Source organism: Alligator sinensis, unplaced genomic scaffold, assembly GCF_000455745.1.
Source record: "Alligator sinensis unplaced genomic scaffold, ASM45574v1 scaffold35_1, whole genome shotgun sequence".
In the NCBI taxonomy this organism is placed as follows: Eukaryota; Metazoa; Chordata; order Crocodylia; family Alligatoridae; genus Alligator; species Alligator sinensis.
This window is the reverse complement of record NW_005842340.1, coordinates 402,370-423,857: the sequence shown is the minus strand read 5'-3', so window position 1 is coordinate 423,857 and position 21,488 is coordinate 402,370. Positions and strand designations below refer to the sequence as shown.

At 40.7% G+C, this 21,488-nt stretch overlaps 1 protein-coding gene across 5 annotated transcripts in view; it reads right to left on the bottom strand.

Annotated features, from left to right (window-relative positions):
* Window positions 1-12,542: 12,542 nt before the first annotated feature.
* NTF3 (neurotrophin 3) overlaps window positions 12,543-21,488 on the bottom strand; it is a 66,206-nt gene continuing 57,260 nt past the window's right edge. For all 5 annotated transcript variants that reach the window (XM_025210197.1, XM_006028759.3, XM_014522305.2 and 2 more), the window contains one exon: window positions 12,543-14,970. In XM_025210197.1, the coding sequence (XP_025065982.1) occupies window positions 14,176-14,970 (795 nt within the window). In that variant the 3' untranslated portion in view covers window positions 12,543-14,175. The remainder of the gene's footprint in view (window positions 14,971-21,488) is intronic.

Here is a 21,488-nt window from a genome sequence, read left to right as displayed (position 1 = left end):
TTAAAGGTAGAACAAGATAGTCCATGTCCCTTCTGCTTATCTACAGACAGTAGAAAGCCCTGAGGAGAGCAAAATGGAGGAGGTTATGTTGAATTGCAGGAAGTGGGACATGGCAAATCCCAAAAAAGGATCTTCAAGCTTTGTGTGCAGTGGAATTGTGTTTCCCTCTAACCAAGTGCATGTGGATCAATGGAGTTCACTAGCCTCCCCCTACCTCCTCCCTGCATGCCAGATCAAATGCACTGCTCTGGCCATTTGAGGACTGAGTCACACATGTCACCTGTTCAAGGCCAGTCTGAGATGCGTGCTGCACATGGTATCCACTTCAGCTGGTCTGGGGCAGGCACTGTGTGGGTTCTGGACTGGCTGGGCCAGGTGCCATGTGGGTTTAAGACCCTGTGCATGAGGCTGGTCCAGAAGCATGAGTTAACTCGAAACCCTGCATGCCAGATTTGGCCCATGGGCTGTATATTACACACCTCTACACTAGCCAAATGGTCCTGTTTAAAGTGTGTACAGCAGTGCTATGACCCTTGTACACCAGAAGCTTCAGTGGTTAACTGTGGAGTGGCTCTGCTACCATTCTATAGGCTTATATGATGCATAGCTACATAGATTATATCAAGAGTTCCAGCACCATATGGTGGGGAGTGGGTTGTTACAGTTTGGGGAAGGCATCTTCCCTGTAGCTTTGAGAGCTGAGTTCAGATCTCTCCCTAGGCCCAGGCTGAAGGCAGGTCCAAGTTGATCCAGCTTTAAGACTAAGTACAGACTGTCCAAAAGCTCAGGGCAGAATCAACTGAATCTTCGCAGATTTCTCTAAACTGCACAGATTGAATCAATAGCAAACAGAACAGATGTTTACTTTTGAGTTGGGAAAGGTGGAGGAGGCCTGCAGTGACCCAGTCCAAAAGACAGAGAATGCTAAAGCATGCCTCCCAGCTTGCCAACCATTGCTGGGCCATCCCTGATTGGCTGGCTGGCTGCCACATGCCCCTAACCCCGTGTTGTCCCCCTGCAGGGAGGGAAACAGTTCCCATCCCTGGCTGACCTGAACCAGGCATCTGCCCACATGGCTGGTTCCTCAGACCTCCAGGGGGTTTCCTGAAGCCAGCCTGGGATCCCTCCCTGAGTCCTGGTCTGCCCAGTTGTGGAGTTGGGCAATGGTAATTTGCTCCTCACCACTGTGGCTGGGCTGGCACGTGTCACTGATCCACTGATAGCAGGGGGAGGGGGGGAGCCCCCGCCCTAGTCCTGATCTGCCTAGCTGTGTGTATATAAGGGGGTGATTCCCCCTCCACACAGCTGGGACAGCAGGTCATTAATGTGCAGGTGAAAGGAGGAATGAAGATCCCCACTCCTGCCTCAGCCCTTTGAACTAAGGGGCCCCACGACCTGGTATAATCCCCCGTGACTGTCCACTGCATCCTCTGGCTGCTGCTGGTGCTGGACTCAGGATGGATGTGCCAAGTGGCCCCAGAGGCTTGTGCTGGGCAACAGAGCCCAATCCTTCCCTGCATGGAGCACTCTTGTTCTTGCTGCCTGTCCTCTTGGGCCACCCAGTATGTTCAGTTGGAGCCCAGCACCAGTGGCAGCCAGAGATGCATGCTAGGAAGTCTGGAGGCTTCTGCTGGCTCAGAGCCGGGCGATATGCCAAGGGGGCTCTGTTCTTCTCTCCCTGCTACAGGTCAGAGTAAGAGACTTGCCGGTGGCAGGGCTGTGCATCTGGCCTGTCCTGGGGGAAGGGGGAGGGCCCTTTCAGCACAGCCCCCCCCCCCCCCCCTCCAGCTGGGCAGACCCCAGTTGGAGGCAGGGGGGAGCCTGGGCCAGGTGGGGGCTCCTTTCCCCTGCCTCTCCTCTGCTGTCCTGCTCTGTGACAGCCCAAGATGAGGCCAGCACAGCTCGTCAGAGCAGAGGAGTACTGGCAGAGGCTAACCCACCCACCCGCAAAGGATCCTGAGATACTGAGAACTATGACCTAACTTAAGAGGGGATCTGGGATAGCAGTTTCATAAATCAGTTTAACCTAAATCAGTTGAGTCTACTACTACATCTATCCAGATTTATCTTAAACTGGGTTCAGCAATTTTGAAACTGGTTTATATGCACTGAACTTCTGTTCTGTTACAGCTTTAAACTGGTTTCCAGTCATTTAAACCAGTTTACGTGTAACTTCTGTCCCTACCCCAAGTGTATTTGTGATTATTCAGGCTGGGCAGTCAAAGGTGGATCAGCATAATGATAGACTCATTATTCTGCTGTGCACTCTTGGCTATAGAATCAGGTGTGCCTTAAACCATTCTGGTCCAGTAAGCTCAGGTTCAAATTGTTTTAGGGGGTTTTTTTAGGTTTTTTTTTTGTTCTTCTAATATTGTAGATTATGTGATATTCACATTGTGCATCAGTAGATTTCCTATGTATTCTTCCCCTCCCTTCCTCTACCATCCTAGTCTGCTGATCACCATGCACATAGTGGGAGGGTGATTTTGCATCTTTATTTTAAATAAAAAAGAGTTAAAGACTCCCATGCACAACTGTTCACTTGGGTTCTGGTTCTCTGATTGCAAACATCATTCTGATGTGGGTTATGGACAAATGACCCTCCTGAAGCAAAACAAAGCAAACCCAGAATTACCAGTTTCCATGGTCTTATCATTAGTTTATGATTTTGAGGTTTTTCTCATCTTATCACATGACAAAAAATCTCTGCTTTCATTTTTTTTGAGTGCTTAGCTTTCAGGGCTGCAGAAGAAAGCTTGAAAAAAATGTTATAGTCTGCAATACTATAAAACAAATAAAAAGAGCCTCACTTTTATTATTTTAAATCTAATGAGTCTTAAGAGAAATGGAGGCCAGGCTTGCAATTTTTGAATGCTTGGATTTGGCAATCCTGCAAATATCCTGTAACCAACATAATTTCCTTTATCTTCAGATGTGCTTATTTCTCTAATGGAGACACTGAAAACTCTGTGTCTACACTGTGAAGTGAAATGGGTGATTCTTGACTCAGTTTGTGGTCTGGATGGTTATAGGTAAGCTTGCTAGACAAGCTAGAAAATATCACCCTTTTGTATCATTTGTGCCTTCTCAGTAAATGGGAACCTGTTATTATGTACAAAGAATAGAGAGAAGAGCCTGCAGGTGAAGGCAGATGAAACAATATTACTTTGCTATAAGTTCTATTCCAGTCATAGCATGGTTGATAGAGGTTTAGAACTGAGAACAACTGAAACTATTCTCTTCAAGGGGGACTTGGGATATTTTTATGTCTAGTTTTCATTTTCTTGCGTTTGTCCAAGCTGTCAAATGCTGCTTAGATATTTTGCTTTACATTAGGTAGTGTCCCCAGTGCTCATTTATAAGTAATAATCATAATGTTTGCACATCACTGGGGATTGTTTTTCAAAATTGCTCAGCTGCTATTGATCTGTAGGTAGCCTTTTGCATCTGCATAAGTAGCTTGCTGCTTGGCTAAAGGTACTTAATCCTTCATCCTGTTTGTGTTGCCTGTCTAATTCCCCCTCTGATTTAACCTCAAAGAATTTAGAGGCAGAAGGAATGAAAGCAAATGCTAGAAAAATAGTGAAGCCTCATATTTTGTCAGCATATGCTGCCAGCAGGTATCCTGGTAGTTACAGATACCAGTCGTTTCCTTTGAACATCAGTGAGCTTTCATTAAAAAGGCTGCTTCAGGCTTTCTGATAGCAAGAATGACATTGATTATTTTTTTACATTAAATGGTGCTTAGATAGAAATAAAACAGGAAGACAAGGAACTAGCATGAGTTCTTCCATTATCATAACTGAAGAGCTCAAGTGTTGGGAGTACTGGCCATATTGCATTAGGTGCAACAGAATGAGTGTTCAACTGATTCTTCCATCATTTTGTTGAGGGTGTTGTGCGAGGAATCAGGCTTCCAGGGTCTTTCAATGTAGCCTGTACTGAATAAAGATAGACTTTTTAAGTCATTCCTTGACAACAAGGAATTCTGTGCAGAATCATTCTGTACATCCGGTCATGGGGGGAGGAGAACTTCAGTGCAATAACAGTAGATGACCCCAAAGGCCATATAAACAAGAAACAAAATCTCTGCTTTGGTAAGGAAGAACAGTGCTGCTCCTCTTGCAGAAGCAAAAGCCAGCAAGGGTTGTGACTGAGCAAGAGGAAAGGTATTCAGGTGCAAGACACAGCTGGCGTATAAAACATCTGCATAGCTCATTTGCATGGGACAGGTGGCAGAGAAAAAGAGTGCTAGCACATGCTATTATTATTGCAGACTAATATGATGCAGCGTGTTTCAGAGCCATCATGACCAGTCCATAACTGTTGGCCATAGCTATGAAATCAGACTGGTGGAAATCTGGCAAGGCTGTAACCTTTTTAGGATGTCCTTTTGCATATGCTTCCATGGTTGGGGACAGTATGTTACAGACACCTGGTCTCTTGGCATCTGCTTTTTTGCGAGAATAACCCACGTGATCTTTTTTAATATCATCAGTATGCTGTTTCCTGCTGTATTCAGGCCATTACTACAGATGTTGAATAATGCCAGGCTAAAATGTGTTCAAAAAGCTTGAGAGTTAGCATTTCATTTCCAAAAGTGGATTAGGTATTTAGCAGTCCTAGTCTCATTTGAAGTCAGTCCATAGGACCTAAGCTCCTGAGCTCCCCAATCACATTTGCAAAGGTTCTGTAGGCTCCCAAATCACTTGAGCTTTTTTGAAAAATGTACTCCTGGTCTAACACTATTCCGACAGATATGCACAAAATACATTCTGCACCTCACTTCAATACGTTCCCATTACCCTTGCATCTTATTCACATTCCTTCGTCCAGTTTCCAGACCAGGTGACTGGGTATGTATCCAAGTCTATCTGAACGACTGTCTCAAGTAAGAATTTGTGATGTTCTGCCAAATACTTTACTGAGCTAAAGATATTACTTAGTTTAGTTTGATAATTTTGTGCTTTGATTAAAAAAAAAACAACCCAACCTAAATTATTGGTTTTATTTGTTTGTTCTTTTCTTTATACTGTAAATCCACAATGCCAACAACTGATCATGGGTCAATTGTTGTCTAAGTACATGATCCAGGGCTGCACTGGAAATCTGTGGACCTCTGCCACCAGCTTCCCCGGGTTTTAGATCAGGTCTTAATTGTTTACAGATTATTTGTTCCATCATTTTCCCTAGGTACACACAAAAAGGCAACTTCTATGATTATTTCTTTCTCTTTTGATGAATCATTATGATTTCCAGTAACAAAATCACAAAGAAACCCATTCTATGGCCCTGACCCAGCTAAGCACCTAAACATGTGCTTAATTCATGAATTGTTCTACCAGCTCCAATAAAATGATTTGTCTCCTTAAAGATGAGCACATGATTCAGTGTTCTTCTGAATCAAGACCCACATTTGTTATCAAGAAACAAGCAAATTAACTGAGGTAAATTCACATCCATATTCCCAAGCTGTGGGAATAGTTACGGTTAAACCCCACTGTGTGTTCCTGAAGAATGGCTCTATAAACTGCTCCCATAGCCAGATGGGCAGAGTGGGAAAGTGGATTTATGTGAAGTGTTCCTTAAGAGTGGCTGTTCTGATCAAAGGCAGAGACCCCCTGAAAATTTTATGCACGAACATCTTGACAGTAGAACTTAAGTTCAAATGAGTATTCTTTCATAGTCGGAGAACAGGATTTACAAGGGAATAATCAAGGAAGAATTAAACTTCTTTGAGAGGAAAAGAAATAAATTCCAGTACTAGTATCAATTCTGAACTGAGCTGCTGCTTAAGATTAAAAAGATTTTGGGAAAGTCTTCCTAAAGTGCTGGGTGGGGAGGGGGAACTGGAACTTACCTTGAATTCTTGGGGTTCTGTAATATATCTGAAGTGCTGTATTTGAGCATCTTGAGCTCTGGGCCTTCCTCTGCAGAACCTGCTCTGCTCCTTGTTGAGATAGTTGCTTTCAGTAGCACAGTGCCTACTGGCTGTTTAATGAGTCAATGACCATGTGGCTGATGAGACCAGGAATTTTCTACTTTACTTACATGCTGCACATACTTTGGAGTTTGTTAAATTTTGTAAACAAAGCAATGAATGAGAGATGAAGAGTCACCAAACAATTAAAGTAAAAAGGCTTCAAGTGGAGGTTAAACTGTATAAGATCAGAATAAAGCCCGGTATTTCTTAGCTTTTCCTAAAACCATACTGGAGATTTAAACATTTCCTCCACACATGGAATTCAGATCAGCTCACCTGCTACATTTTAGGAACGGGGGCAGTTTTAACATTTAAGGGTTAAAACTTTCAGACATACACTTTTGCTGCCCTTCCTGCTTTCTGACTGATGCCATAATTTCCTGCTCCAATATCCATGTTGCTCTTTCCATACATTTGCAAAGGGATAACTGAATATTCCACTGATAACAGAGACTAAGATCATGCCCTTTTTGTCAGATGGATGGATTTTGCCTTATCCTATATTAGTTCTTCAGCCTATCCAGTGGTGCTCGCTGAGATGATGAAATGTTACAGCATGCTTGTTTTACCTCTTTCCCACCCTTGCTGCATAGGGAGTTCCCAGTCTTTACATACAACCTGCAGAGAAAGGGAGACAGGAGCCATTGGGCTCTTGACCCCCTCCCCAAATCCTTTCACAATACCCTAGGAATTTGGGGGGGGGGGGGGGGCACCCATCCCTCCCTCCCTCCCACACCTGGACATGCAGATGTGTGACATGCCTAGTGTAATCTAGGCCACCAAAATTCATTGTACATTTCTGCCTACTGCCACAATATATTGAGTACTGTAAGGAAAACAGAGAGGAAAACTGGATCAGTGCCTAAAGGCAGCAAAACAAAATTTAATTTTTTCTATATTCATTGATGCTACGCAGTGTCCTGATAAACCCTCCTGAGAGACTCAGGTAGTGATTATATAGGAGTACCTACTATTCCCACTGCATTCTCACTGATATATCATCTCTGGGCCATAGATCTTTACTTCCTGTTGAAAAAAATTCCAGGCTAGGAAGCTTTAGAGGAGGAGATCACCATAAGGACCTTTTCTTTTAATAAAGAACATCCTCATTACCCCATTTTGCAGAATGTAATTTCCCCTTTCCCACTAGAAAGTGGCACAGAAGCTAGGGAACTGTCAAGAGTCTAGGGGAAGTCAAAAGCCTTGTCATGGATGCTTTGTGCCTCTTAGCCACATACTGAGACATTTCTTTGTCAGCGACAGGGTTACACAGCGCATACAATTGCCCCTCACCCCTGTCTTCCAACCCTTTAAATTTAAAAAAGTCAGTGGGATAATGTGCATCCCCATCCTCTTCCAATCTGTCACCTTCCCAGTCTGTCAAATATCTGCGTTAACCTCCATTCAGACTCCATGGGCTGCACAGAAAACGTTTTTCAGGGTCCTGGAGCGGACAGTTTGCTGGAGGTGACTAAGTTCCCCTTCAGATAGAAAGGAGGAAATCCTCACAAGGGAGTTTTTCTTAGTGTCCAGATTTGGGGGAGGCAAATTATGGCACGTGATTTGGTCCACCTACAGGAGTTGTATGTGTGCTCAGACAGCTGAGAATAGAGCAAAGGTCTGTTTTCTGACTATAGCTGCAACATATAATAGACTGGAGCTACACAAAGAAAGAAGCACACTCCATCTGAACACTGGGCCATTTCACATCTGCATCTGAATCACTGTGTCCGGTAATAACTTGACAAAAGCTACCATTCAATATTTTAAAACATATTTAATCTCTGAACCTGGGAAGCAGATTCTGTCACTCACACATGTTTGGGTTCAACTACCTACTATACAAAGGTGGGATGATTTTATTTTTTTTACCTTTTACATTGCCAGGCTAGCTGAGAGCCATATTTCTGCTACATTTTTCACATAGATTACACACTGCAAACAGCTACAAAGCAGTAAATTGAGGTGCTTACTATACAAAATACCGTGTGTAAAACAAGAACAAAATTTGTATTAAAATATAGATCTTAGACCCTTCTCAGACACTGAGAACATAAATAGGAATCAATAGAAGTTATTTACAATGCTAGACACAGTACTTTACTGCATATTTCTATTTACATTCTTATTTTGTAAATTGCTGCTAAATATGTGTGCACAGGTTAAATCATACAGTTCAACGTATATTTAAATATTTCCATAGATCTCTTGAATTAGATAGAATAATGAATATGTTTTATAGTACTGATGCCAAAACCTTAATTTGTTCTACACCCCTATATGCTGGATAATGTTTTCAACCTAGTTTCTTCCTTCTTCCCACCTCCCTTTCAGCCCCCAAATTCATTCAATTTAGATTTAAATGTTTTGAGTCAAATTCAATTTCGACTTGCCTCTTTATAACCCTGGTGCTATTAAGAGAGCTGTACAAATGTAAACAGTAAGTGGTGTTAATTTTTAACTGGGATATAGTAATTGCACTTTAGCTGAGACCTGTACTAGAGAGTTAAATTTTCCTCTTGAATTCCTGAGGGTTTTAAATAATCAAATAATGTTTCACAAATGTTTAAAACACCAGGAATAAATATACTACACTGAAGTGATGGTCAGGCATTTAATGAATGAATGATTTCCCATATTCTCAAGACAATCAACCCCTCCCCTCCCATGCTACCTAAGCCTCCTGCTAACACACTACTTACTCCCCCAAGCACTGTTTCTGACTCCCACCACAAGCAACAAGTTCCCTCCTGCCCTCCCTCTCTCTCCCAGCCCTGAAAACAGTAGTCTGCCACTTTTCCAAGCCCCCTTCAAAAAATAGTAGTGTTTTCTATCATTGTGTAGTTTACAAACCACAGAGCAGGACTCACTACTTCCCACTGTCAGAGAGGTGAGTAGTAGTGTTATGCCCTCCTTGTTGTAGCTGAAGCACTGAAGTAAAAGCATATATTTTCAAAAGTCCATACTCTCTTGGATTTCCTCTCTTTATTTGAAGAGCTGGATGCCCTGGCCCTTGTGACCTCACATCCAATATTTGAGGGTGCTTTTAAAAATACTGAGTTTAAATGACCTGTCTCAGGTTGCAATACAAATCTGTGGCAGAACCAGGACTGGACTTCTGACCCTACTTCATTGCCTTACTGCAGGGCCATCTTTCTTTTAAATAGCCTGAGCTTCCTCAGCTTTCAGTATCCTCCCTTTGGTCCTGCTAAGGACTAAAGATTGGCTGTCCTCTCCATCCCTGGGCACTACCCAATATTCTTCAGCCAGAAGCCTCACTGACTCCGCATTGTTGCCTTCAGATGGAGCCAAGGGAGAGATCTTTGTTCACAACTGAGGAGCAAGCAGCTCAAGATGGGCAGGTAGGAGAAGATGGCATGTTGGTGATAGTGGGATGATGGGAGTAAAAATAGCCCAGGGCTCACTTTGACTATCCTTTGAGTTAGAGACTTCTGTATACACAGCTAAGTCATAGGTGCAAAGTAGAGCTGCCTGTGCATTTAGTGACCAACTTGAGCTACTAATGGGCTCCCAGAGCCAAAGTGGCAGCCAGTTATCTGTGCAGCCTATGGTGCATCAGCCATGCCCCCTACAATGAAAATGGGAGTATAGGACCCTGTTTGCCACCAAAAGTCCCTGGAGAACTCTCCCTGCATTGTGAAAGACTCCCTAAGATCCCTAGAATCTGAAAAAAGCATGCCTCAAAGTGGCCACCCCATACTGAAAGTTGGCTGTCATAGTAACAGGTGGTATTGGCCTCCAAGGTGATGAAGTATCCTACTAGTCACATAAACAATTAGGAAACTATTTAATGCATTACTTTTTTACTGAGTTCATCAGTGTACCAAGGCATCTAACTTATAGGAGATGGGGAGGGAAATTCGCCCAACTCTGTAATTTAAGTATATCTGGGAAAACTCTTTGCGATAAGAAGATATTTAAATTATTTAAGCAAGAGAGTGGTTCTAGAACTACATAACAACCTAGTTAAAACAACTGCCCAGACCGAAAGTAGTAGTGAACTGCAGACCTTGTGCTGGTGGACTTTTTTTTTTACACCACATCTGTGCTTGCTTCGTCATTCTGCCATCTGCTGTAACAAAATACAGGCAAAGCATTTCAGAAAACAACCCTTCCATACTTAAAAACAGCTATAACCCAGCGTGGTTTTCTTTGCTTCTCACAAGCTGTAGGGCCTATCCGCTTCCCTCCGCCTTCCACTGCCATGAACATGATGAATTACATACGTGTATGGGAGTGTGGAGAACACAGAATCCCACTGATTTTTGCCACAATGTTCCTATTAAATTCAATGGATGGTTTTGCATTTTCCTTTGCCATAAAAGTGCTTTTGCTGAAAGGTCAAGAATAGCAGGTCATTATCTTTAAGTTTTTAATTTTGGAATGCCAAATTGAGCTTGTTTCCTGTTTGGTATTGTCTGCAGATACATAATGTATATCCGAGTGAAAGACTCAGATTGTTAAAGCACTGAAATAACAGCATATTAGCTGAGTGGTTTTGAACACACCCCCTATACAGTCCAGTCAAAGTTTCTTCCTGGTGCAGCAGCACAAATCTCTTGGTAGCAGTAAACTGGCTACACAGACTTCATTCCTGAACACATGTTCAAAGGTGATAAAATAAATGCAGATGGTTTCCCAAAACCTCAGTGGAGTATTTTTTACAATTACTAAATAGACTGTAAAAACACACACACACACACACACACACACACACACGTGAAAAAAAATATAGTTTGACACCAACAGGCAAAGACAGAGTAGTATCCAATGACTTTTGCAAAAGAAATCTTTGTATTTTTAGCATTATAACATGTTGGAGAAACAATAGTAACAGTATAGATAAGCTGATAAGTTTTAAAAAGCCCAAATTTACCAAGTATTGTTGGGTTCATATTTAATTTAATACTCAGTACAAAGAAGATTAGCAGAAAACTTTGAACCTCTTTGTACTATTACTGATATCTACAAAAATGTCTTCCTGAGTTCCAAGAAAGCATGATTAGGCCTTTACAAACAGTTATATTTTCCTGTACATACTTGATAAGAAACACACAGTATCTTATATGCAGGATGTGAGGGAACACATAACTGATGCATTCAATAACCCTGAAGTACTGTTGAGACTTGTAGCTTGTCTTCACTTAAGGCCTGATTCAATTTCCATTGAAGTCAATGGGAATTTTTTCTTTGACTTCACTGGGAGTTGGATATGATCCTAAGGGTAACACTTCTTTTTCTTGTTATGCTAAGGTGGAAAAGAGGCAGCTGATCTAATAACATCATGCACCATGTTTTCGTGTTTTTCTTTCCTTTTATTTAATACATTTCAGATGCTGAGTATTGCATTTGCACTAGAACTTCCTTTCTTTGGTTACTTGTGCAGCTCTTCATACATTGGTAATGTTAGTTTTGACTACTTGATTATATCCTTCTATCCTTAGATCTATCCTTATATAAATGAGTGGATTTTACCCTTTTTAGTTGCAGTACACCCAAAAAGTTAATGGTTGTCTTAGGCCTTTTCAAGTAAGCAGTAGTAGCAAAGGAACTCAATAAGCATCAATTCTTCATTATAGCATAGCCATAGCTATTGATATACTCTCAATATTGAAGTACAGAAACTGCTGCCTGGGGAGACTACATGCTAGTACCGACTGAAAATTTTCTTTTAGAACTTCCATTTTTGTTGAAAAATTGGGCTTTGGACTAAATACAAATGCTTGAAAATGTCTGCCTTCCTTGAAAAAAAAATTGTGGAAAACAAAACTGAAAAAACTGAAAAGAATTTTCCACTTCAAATTTTAACAAGAAATAAAATTGCTTGCCTTCTGTTGAATTTTTCCGAAGAAGTAGAAGGCAGGAGAAATACTAACTGACCTTATTGGGTACTGAGCTGCTCACCGTATAAACCACATCTGATGCTTTAATGACGGCCATGGTAAGGAACTACTAAGTTAATTACTGCTTGAGGTTAAGAAGGTGAGTTTCGGGTTTACTCCTGGAAGGTACTGAATACTTCCTGCAAAATGAACACCCTGACTCCCCATTTGCTTCAGTGGGAATTGAGAGTTTTTATGTCTTTTGAGATCAGGCATGTAATATGAACTATATATATATATATATATATAAATAAAATGCTGGCAGGCTGTGTGCACTGTTTTCCTTGTTTAGGCCTGCCAATGTGATGTGATACAATTTGAATGTTTGCCCTCCTGAATAATCTAGTTCAGTTCTGAAGTAGCTTTTTGATGTGAAGTGCTGCAAGGGTTTAGATGAGACAACACAGCTAACTTCCTCTGGTGACCTGTTGAGGGTCTGACACTTATTCTAAAACAGTAAAAGATGGGAGGTGCAATGCTGTCATCAGGGTTCAAATTATACTCCGACTCTTGCAGGGGTCTGCGGTGATAGCAGCTAGAAGGCGGAAGGTGCTGCCACTGCCACCACCACCTGAGTTGCTTAGAAAGGCATGGGGTGGCTTGGGGGCTCTCGTCTTTTATGAGGGGCTTATGGAGGGCTCTCATCTCTGGGGGGCTCTTGTCTCTTAAGGGGGTGGGGCTCAGCTTGTAATCTGAACCCTGGCTGTCATGCCATCTTCTGTTTGGGTGTTGTGGCTCTGGCTTTGATTTAGGGTAGTGATTAGCTTTAAGAAGAAAGCTGTAACTTAAGAATTTTGGCTATAACTTGTGGCAGTTCTGATTCCTATCAAACTGGGGGCAGTTTCTGACTCTGGTTATGCAAGAATATATAACCAGATAAAGGGGAACTTTGATCTTACTCCCACTGATATCCATAAACCTCCCCGCACAAAAAAGCCTCCCATACACTTTCATGGGCGATGAGTCCAGCATAATGTGGCTAACAAAGAACAGCCTGTGTCTTCAGTTGGTGTAAATTCTGTAGTTCTACTTTCATTAACAAAGCTGCTCCATTTTATGCTCACTGAAGTTCTTGCCCAGCACACATATATGTAGCATCTACATAATGATACAAAGAATAGATTTGTGCCCACAATTTAGAAATGTCTGCATGAGGTATGTAACAGTTGCCTGTGTGACACTATTATAGTTTTGATGGTTGATTACTTGACAACCTGCTTATTAATTGCACACAGCACAGTCAAGACACGAGCCCCCAGATAAATGGCAGCTTCGTCAAGCAGTTTTCCAGGTATCTTTCTCCACAAACACTGGCAGCAGGTAGCTGAACTGCATTACACCTTTGAAGGAAGGTGCCACTTTGGTATATGTTGCAGGACTTGTGTTCTTCTTTGCTAGAGCTCAGGGTTCTTTTCACGGTAGTAATGGCTTTTTTCTAATGAAAAAACCCCAGCTAAAAAGAATATAACAGTGCAGCAGCAGTTACTGGGTTATTGGACAGAAAGGGAAAGAGGAGGAGGCTGATCACAATAAATAGTATACTCTGAAGAAATCATCTTTTATGAATTATATTAATGATCTACTTAGATTGCTTCTTGGATTCAGTAAAGCTCTGTTACAAATATTTAAGATTTTTTCCCTATTATTTCTAAGAGAAATTGGCAGCATTAAAAACAGTTACAAAACAAATGTGCTTCAAAAAACTAAACAAAACTTGTTGGGTTGTTAGTAGTGGTTCTGGAACGCTAGCAGAGGAGGAACCCTTTCCCACTATAAATGTATTTATAATGACAAAACTGGCATAACATACAGAAAATGTATTTTATGGCTACTCATTGCCTGGAATGTTATTAGCTGTAGGCTATGCTGCATCATTTTTTGTTTTTGTTTTGGTGGCAAGCAGTTAGCACTTCTTTTAATTAAACATGGAAAATATAGAGCAGGGGAGATAAATGTGTACACAACTCTTGACATTCATCCAATTTTTAACAAGTTTACTAAATGAGAGTCACTGGCTTGACAATACTGAATGCAAAATACTGATGTTACACAGATTTTACAGTAAGATTATGGTATGCTGCTGATAAGCAGTGTCACAAACATATTCTAATAAAACAGGAGATGCCCACAGCTCATATTTATTGAGAAAGAAAGCTTATATACTGTAGGTTTGCTGAAGTTTAATAAATAAGGTCAACTTATAATATATAAAACAATATAAACATTTTATATGCTACATGCATATCATATAATTTAAAGTAATAATTTATATAGCAAAGAGATGCAGACTTAAGTTCTTCCTATTTTTCTTGACAATGCACACACACAGGAAGTGTCTATCCTTATCCATCTCCAGCCTACGAGTTTATTGTTTTCTGACGTCAGTGCTCTTACGTACGTTTGGGAAGTTTTGCATTGGGAGTTCCAGTGCTTATCGTCTATGCCACGACAGCCATTTTTTACAGGTTTAGCCTCTTTACACCTTGTTTCGTAAAAGTATTGTTTGACAGGAGAATTGCCCGTTTTAATTTCTCCCAGCACAGTGACTTGATGTCCTCTAATATCGATAGCAGATGACTTGTCCGTGACCCATAAACTTTCACTGTCACATACAGAATATTCCCCTCGATGGCTCTTGTGTTCTGCATACCTTTTCCTCCGTGAGGTTCGGTTCACCACCACAGAACTTCCAATATAATCCTCCATGAGATACAAAGGCGGGGGTTCCAATGGGGTGTTATCACTCAAGAGGACCCTGGGAGAATTATAGCGTCTTTGTTGCCTTAACAATTCTGTATCCATTGAGATAACTGGCTGGAAGTCTGATTTCACATTTTCAGCTCCGTCCATGTCCTGCTGAGCCTCTTCTTTCTGCACTGTGTTTTGATAGTTTTCCTTAATATCTACCATCTGCTTGGAGAGCTTGTTTTTCAAAATGTCTGCCTGAATGAGTTTAATAATGAGAGAATTTATCGAATCTTCTGGCAAACTCCTTTGATCCATGTTGGTAGACTGGATGCCACGAAGATAAGCAAGAAATATCACATAAAACAAGATGGACATCACCTTGTTCACCTGTAAGATCTGAAAAGAAACACAGCATTAACCTGGAGCCACTGAAATTAGTACATTTATTAGGTATGATCAACATGAGCGTTCTGATTTCTTTTTTTAACTTGTCTTACAGATGTTAGACTGTGTATTTTTTTCAAGATATTCCAAATATTTAATTACATTTTATGAAATACACTACTTCCCAATCCTTTGTTATCTGTGTCATCTAGCTTTCCTCTCTTTAGGCAGGGGTGGCTTTGATATTTTTTAGTCCCACTCTGAGAAGACAAGTATGCCTGCAAGATCCTCTCTTGATAGAGACATTTCACTGTTGTCTGAAAAGCAGAGCCAGTGCAAGCAGAGTCAGGGTGCCTGGTGATTTCCCTGCTAGAAGAGTTGCCTAATTCTGTGAAGTGAGTTGCACTGTGGAAGCCAACAGGGAGAGAGAGGAACATTGGGTAAATTCCATTGACTGTAATAAGTGTCATTGACTCTATGAGGACCGCTCAAGTTTGCCACTCTATAAAACAAGAGTAATAGGTAACAATTTGGACAAGCCACTGAACAATGACTTGAAATAATGAAAATTTTAAGAGACAGCTTTAAGACGCCACTGTATAACTGAATTTCATAAGAACTGTTCTGAACACAGTGGGCCAGATTCTGTTCTACTTATTGGGCGCCCAGTATTCCAATCTGCTCAAGTCCCTGAAAATCTGTTATGGCATCTACCTTTGTAATAACTACCATCCTACCTTTAAGACTGGTGCGGAGGAACCATGAACCATGTGCATTAATTGTTTATCAAGGACTTGAGCAGCATAGGAAAGAATCATATTTAGGTGCCTCCACTAATGCCTAGGTTGAAGATCTGGCCCAATATATACATCTCAGGGTACAGGTCAGTACAGTATACTAAAATATTAATAGTGGTGTTTCAGTTGACAAAACTGTCCCTCTTTGGGCCCCAGTGACCTCTTATTTGGGAGAGTGTTCTCCAGAAATAGGGATGCAGTCAGGCAAAAGGGGTTTCTTATCCTCTGAATTTTGAAAAGCAGTCATTTAACCTGAAAAATGCAGTGTGAAATGTGAGTGAAAAAATGGGATGTTCTATTGTGGTTTATTTTACATTTCACTGTGGGCATGTCTACACGTGCACATGACTGTGAAGTTCTTATTGCACAGCCATTTAGTACTTGCTCTAGCACTGGTGGTACTGTGCAGTCCTAGTGCCACACGGGTCATTTCTGACCCTACATTACAGTAGCAACAAGCTGCTGCACAGTAACTCATTACAACTGCACAGTAGTGGCAACGTCACAATTTGTGCCCGCCAATACTACATTGCTGTAGCAACAAGCTACATCGCTGTAGCGTCTTGTGTAGATGCACCCAGTATGTTTGCCGTGGTACAAACCTGCCTTCAGGAGGAGAGGTGAGGATCCCTACACCCCAAGCCCATGAAAACTGACACTTGTTAAGATTTTTCCATGTGTAGTAAGTGTCAAGATTTACAAAAACTAGGGTCATGTGAAGACAAGCATGCATTTCCTGTGGAACAGATAGCAGTGGCACATATTTGTGCAGCTGCCTTTTGTCCCAGGGCATGCCCCTGCATGTGGCAATTTGACCTGTGTGGCTTAGGGGAGGCTGCGGTCAGCACCCATGCTGGTCCCAGCAGCCTTACCTGGGATTCTGGGGGCCTCCTGGGGCAGCAGTGGCACTGAGCCAGGTGTTTGGTGACATGCTTTTTGGTGACATATGCTGCTGCTGCATAAGCTACGCTGCTTTTTCTTGGTGGCATTTTTTTTAACACTGGGATCTCCATGTGTCAGTCTGTGGCACCTCAAACAGCTTTGAGACACTGCAAACTGCATGTGCATGCTCATCTGGATGAGCCCTAGTAGTCTAAACTTTGGCTCCTCTGCACATACGTAGGCACCTGCCCTATTGTATTTTATTTAGGTTCTTAATACATTGGGAGAAGTGACTAACTTCTCCCCACCTCCTTCTTTGGAGAAGGAGAATTAAGCATAAAGTGTACTGTTGTGCCTTGCATTTTACATGAGCATGTTTAAATGTACGCACTGCTCTATGTTTATAATTAGAGCTGTCTGGGAATTTTTGGATGAAAAGACATATTAACTGTGAGTACCAAGGCATCAAAACTGAGGGGGGTAGGGGTTTGAAAGAACATATGAGTTTTATGAAACTTTCACTGAAGAATAGTTGGGCCTCAGAAAAACAGGCTATGTCAGATATATCAGGTATATGCATACAGGCAACATGACAGATTAGGGAATTTGTCTACAATGTGGGAGATGCCAATAAAGTTCACACTCTATTATCAGTCACAGCAGACACTTGAACCTGGGTTTCATAGACCATTGGCTATGCTAGGCTGAATATGCTGTATCCTTGTGGTTTCCCCAATGCAAATCTCTTCAGGAAGTTGTTTTAACAAATCACCATTTTTCATTTAAAAATGTTGCAAAATTCCCAGCCAATTTTAAATTAAACTCCATTTAGCAATAGTGATTCTCTCTTTCATACTTTGGAACTGTAGCAAAATCAGTGCTGCCCTCTGTGGATATGTGACCTGTCCTTTTATGGACAAGAAATGTGTTTTCTCCATTCTCAGTTTGTTACATCATGAGTTCACCTAAACCTAGACTGTGTGTTGCTTACAGCAAAGCTATGCTTTTTTGGTGTTTTCAGTTGTCATAGAGTTGTTGTCTTTTGTCTAATGAAAACTACTTTTGATATAGATGGATCTCAAGGCCCAGAAACACTGTTTAAAAAAGGTCTGTGTAAAACAATATTTAGTCTCCTCTCACTTGGTCCTTAAACTTTAAAGCAGCAAACACATTTTTATAATACATGTTTCTCAGTGGGTTTACCATAGCACTCAGAGGGGCTAACAGACTGGTGCCGGTAGAAAGGTCAAGATGCTGGTGAATGAATGTTCAGTTCACAAGCCCCAAACATAATTCATGTCAGCACATAGTTGCATATAATAACTTGGCTGCGAGGTTTCAAAACTAAGAGGGCATTAACAAAATATACAGCTAGGAAGAAGGTACTGACATGTATGAAGCTGGAGTTCCTGCATAGTATAGCTACAGACGTCACAGCTTGTAGAAGGCGAGTAATCAGGACCTCATGAATACAGCTGTGTAAATGAATGATTTTTTCATTTTTGTGGTGGAATTGCCAAACTAAAAAGAAGTGGGGAGGATATTTTATTTTAGGTCAAACGCTACACTTCCTGGAACCCAAAATGAAAAGTTTAATTATGAGGTTTTGTGGTATTTTTTTAACCTGATTTGAAAATGTAATTTAAATAAATATGTTCATGAAATATTGTTTGACATAAAAAGTTGAAATTTTTTCAATACGAAACATCTTCTGAAATAGGTTTGGCTGAGACTTTTAACTGGGTTTGGTGCTAATTCATAAATATTGTGTCCACCCAAAACCGTATTTCTGGATGAATAAGCTATTCATGCAATTGTTTTTGCCCAGTCATAGTAGTTCTTATGGAGAACCCTACCTATAAGTTATGGTTGATTAGGTTACATATGAGATCTTGCACTCAGTGTCTGCTTGAGATGGTACTGCAGCTAGCAGACTTTTAAATCACTTGGAAGCTACAGCTGGATAATATGTCTACTAGTATATGCTGGGTGATATTAGTCTTACACAGCACATTAGATCTGACAGTTATATTAGTTTTTAGGCTTGGGCAAATTTTTTTGGTCAAACAGATTTTTTCACCTGTAACATGGTTTGGGGTCAACCAGAACTATTTGTGTCTTGGGAACAAACTTCTAAGTTTTGGCCAAAAACTGAAAAAGTCAGCCTGGAATAAGTAGTTTGATTTTTAGGCAGTTTTAATAAGTGCACAGGAAATTTGAAAAACAAAGAGCTAAATTTGCAAGGGCTCTTCAGCATTTTGTTCAACACCAAATGTTGTTTCTTTTCTAATTCCTTGCAAATCCTGAAAATATCATTTTAAGGTTGAGTTGATTTCACCCCCCCCCAATTTTTCTGTCTCAATCACATGCATAGTCTGTTGGCTGTCTTTTTATTTCTATGTGCTATCTATACATTCTCAAAAGATTTCAGTGCAATTCCTAGAATGATACAGTTACCTACAATAGCATAAGTAGTACCTGAGAGAGGCATATTTGAGATATCTTTAAACATGTTGCACAATGGGCTACTCAAAAAAGCATTATTTTGGCTGCCACAGGGCAAAGGAATAGGAAGCATGCTCCATAGTATGATAGTGGATAAAGTGGCACCTGAACTTTAAAGATGTGGCAAAACTGAATCTAGGATAGGAATGATGCAAGCTATTTGACTACCTTTATACATCTGATGGTGTGGGAGATACGAGGATGGTACCTGTGCCCAGGTTTTACTTTGAGCTATCAAGTCAGCTGTGATGCTTGGGTTAGTTTAGTAACTTATGCTATTAAGCTATATTGGTTTATTAATGGACTTATGTGTACCTGTATTGTAAGTTTTTGCCACTTGTAATATACAGTAGTTGCACTTAAGTCCATTTGGAAAACCAGCTATTTTGTTTTGTTTTGTTTTTTTGTCTATAGCAGATCATTAATTTGCACAAAAAACAGTTGGGCTTGCTGGAGGTTTCTGACTTTTGTGAAACAGTAAGTGAAAACAAACTCGATTGGAAGGCAAAGATGGTATGTCGCAAAATGAACTTTGCTTACTTCTTTAAACTGTAGATAAGTTTTGATATATCTTAAGGTTTTATGTGGCTTATCATCTCTGAAACATTCCTTCCATATAAAATTAATAGTGATAGTAAAGTCTCTAATAGATTCTGTAGAATCTCTGGCAATTCTGAATTTTCAGCAACAAAACTCTGCTTGTTTTGTTTGGTTGCCTGTGGTGTGGTGTTATATATATTTAATTTTAATTGACTGTAATCATACTGTGATAATATTTCACAGTAAACAGTCAAATGTCTTGTCTGTAGTAATGAAATCTAAGTAATATGAGACTGGTTTAGTATGTATTATCAAATCCTTCAGAGGAACCCAAATAGAAATAAGATGTTAAAAAAGGCTGGTGATTTTGCATGCTTCATTTTTTTAAGCCAGTTTGGCTTCTGCAAAAAGGTTCATTTGTTTTGTTGCTCTTCTAGGTGATCAACAGTTTGTTAAGGAAACTGGGTTCCTTTTAAGAGCACACTGTTTTTCAAACTGGTCAGTAGCTGTTTGGCTGCTCTGGCTTTTTGCTCAGAAGGCAGTTTGTTTACTTCTCATAACTTGTCTGAGCAGGATTTCATAGACACGTAGATAGCAACAAGAATTTTATTAGTAACACAATATTCTGTGGATTCACTTGTTCTTATTCTGCCTTTGGTGAGAACTGGCTCACATCTGCTTTTTTTTTTTTTTTTTAACAGTTATGGGCCAAGGATAACAGCCTGCAACAGAAAATTGATAGATCAACAAAAACACCAACAGTCTGGGTGCCCAACTGTACAAATACTGCATGAAATACAAAATAGCCCAAACTGAATATGTAGTGACTTCCATTTGAGAAATTCACATATGTAGGTGGTTGTCCCATTTCTCAAATACAGAAAATAAGATCCAAGGAAATAGAGGGGAAAGGTTTCCACAAAGCCCAGATGATTCAGGACCCTAATTTACACTGGGGTCCTTAGTTCCTAAACCCAGTGACCTACAGTGAGATCTGGACTCCTAGTGCCTCACTGAAAATGGGACTTAAGGCAATCTAATCACTTTGGCTAGTTTTTTCCTTGGTTGCTTAAACAATGGGTTAGGCCAAGTCAGCAACCTATCTGGTGATAAAAATAAGGTTTTCTGAATCTGTCATTACTAGTCTATATGGTAACTCTGATGTTATTGATTATATTTTGCCATGTGCCACTTTGAGCTATATTCCAAACCTTTCACCAAATAGCAAAATATCTCTCAGGTGCTAACAAACTGACTTTTTGGTGTAACATGATTTCAGTGCAGTTGTAGATCTTTGTTATGTTGGTTCATTTTAGACATCTCTGACCACAACAGCATGTGCAGCTACATCGGAGATTGGTCTTCATATATCACTATGTAGATAAATATGTGAACTCACATGCATCTGCCCATTTCCAAGAGAGGTCAAAGTACAATTCCTGAAATGCTTAGCTCACCATTTGGAACACCGGTCACTTCTCACACCTTCTGAAACATTAGTTCTGCAAGGTTTTGGCCCTACGTCTTCATCCCCTCCCTGACTTAGTTGGAGTTCAGGGTACTCTGGACCTCTCTGGGGGCACTCAACACTCCCTAGCATCCTTTAACAAATCCATGGAGATATTTAGTATTAATAAAGTCCACTGAAGTATCAGCCATGCTAGCTGGTTCTCCAGGTCTGCAATCAAATACAGAAATAAGAACACTTTCTCAGCCGCTACGTTTCTTCCAACTTTTGACTTATTTTTGGCCTGATACATAAAGTCTGATTCTGTCCAGAAGACTGCTGCATCATGATTCTCTGCT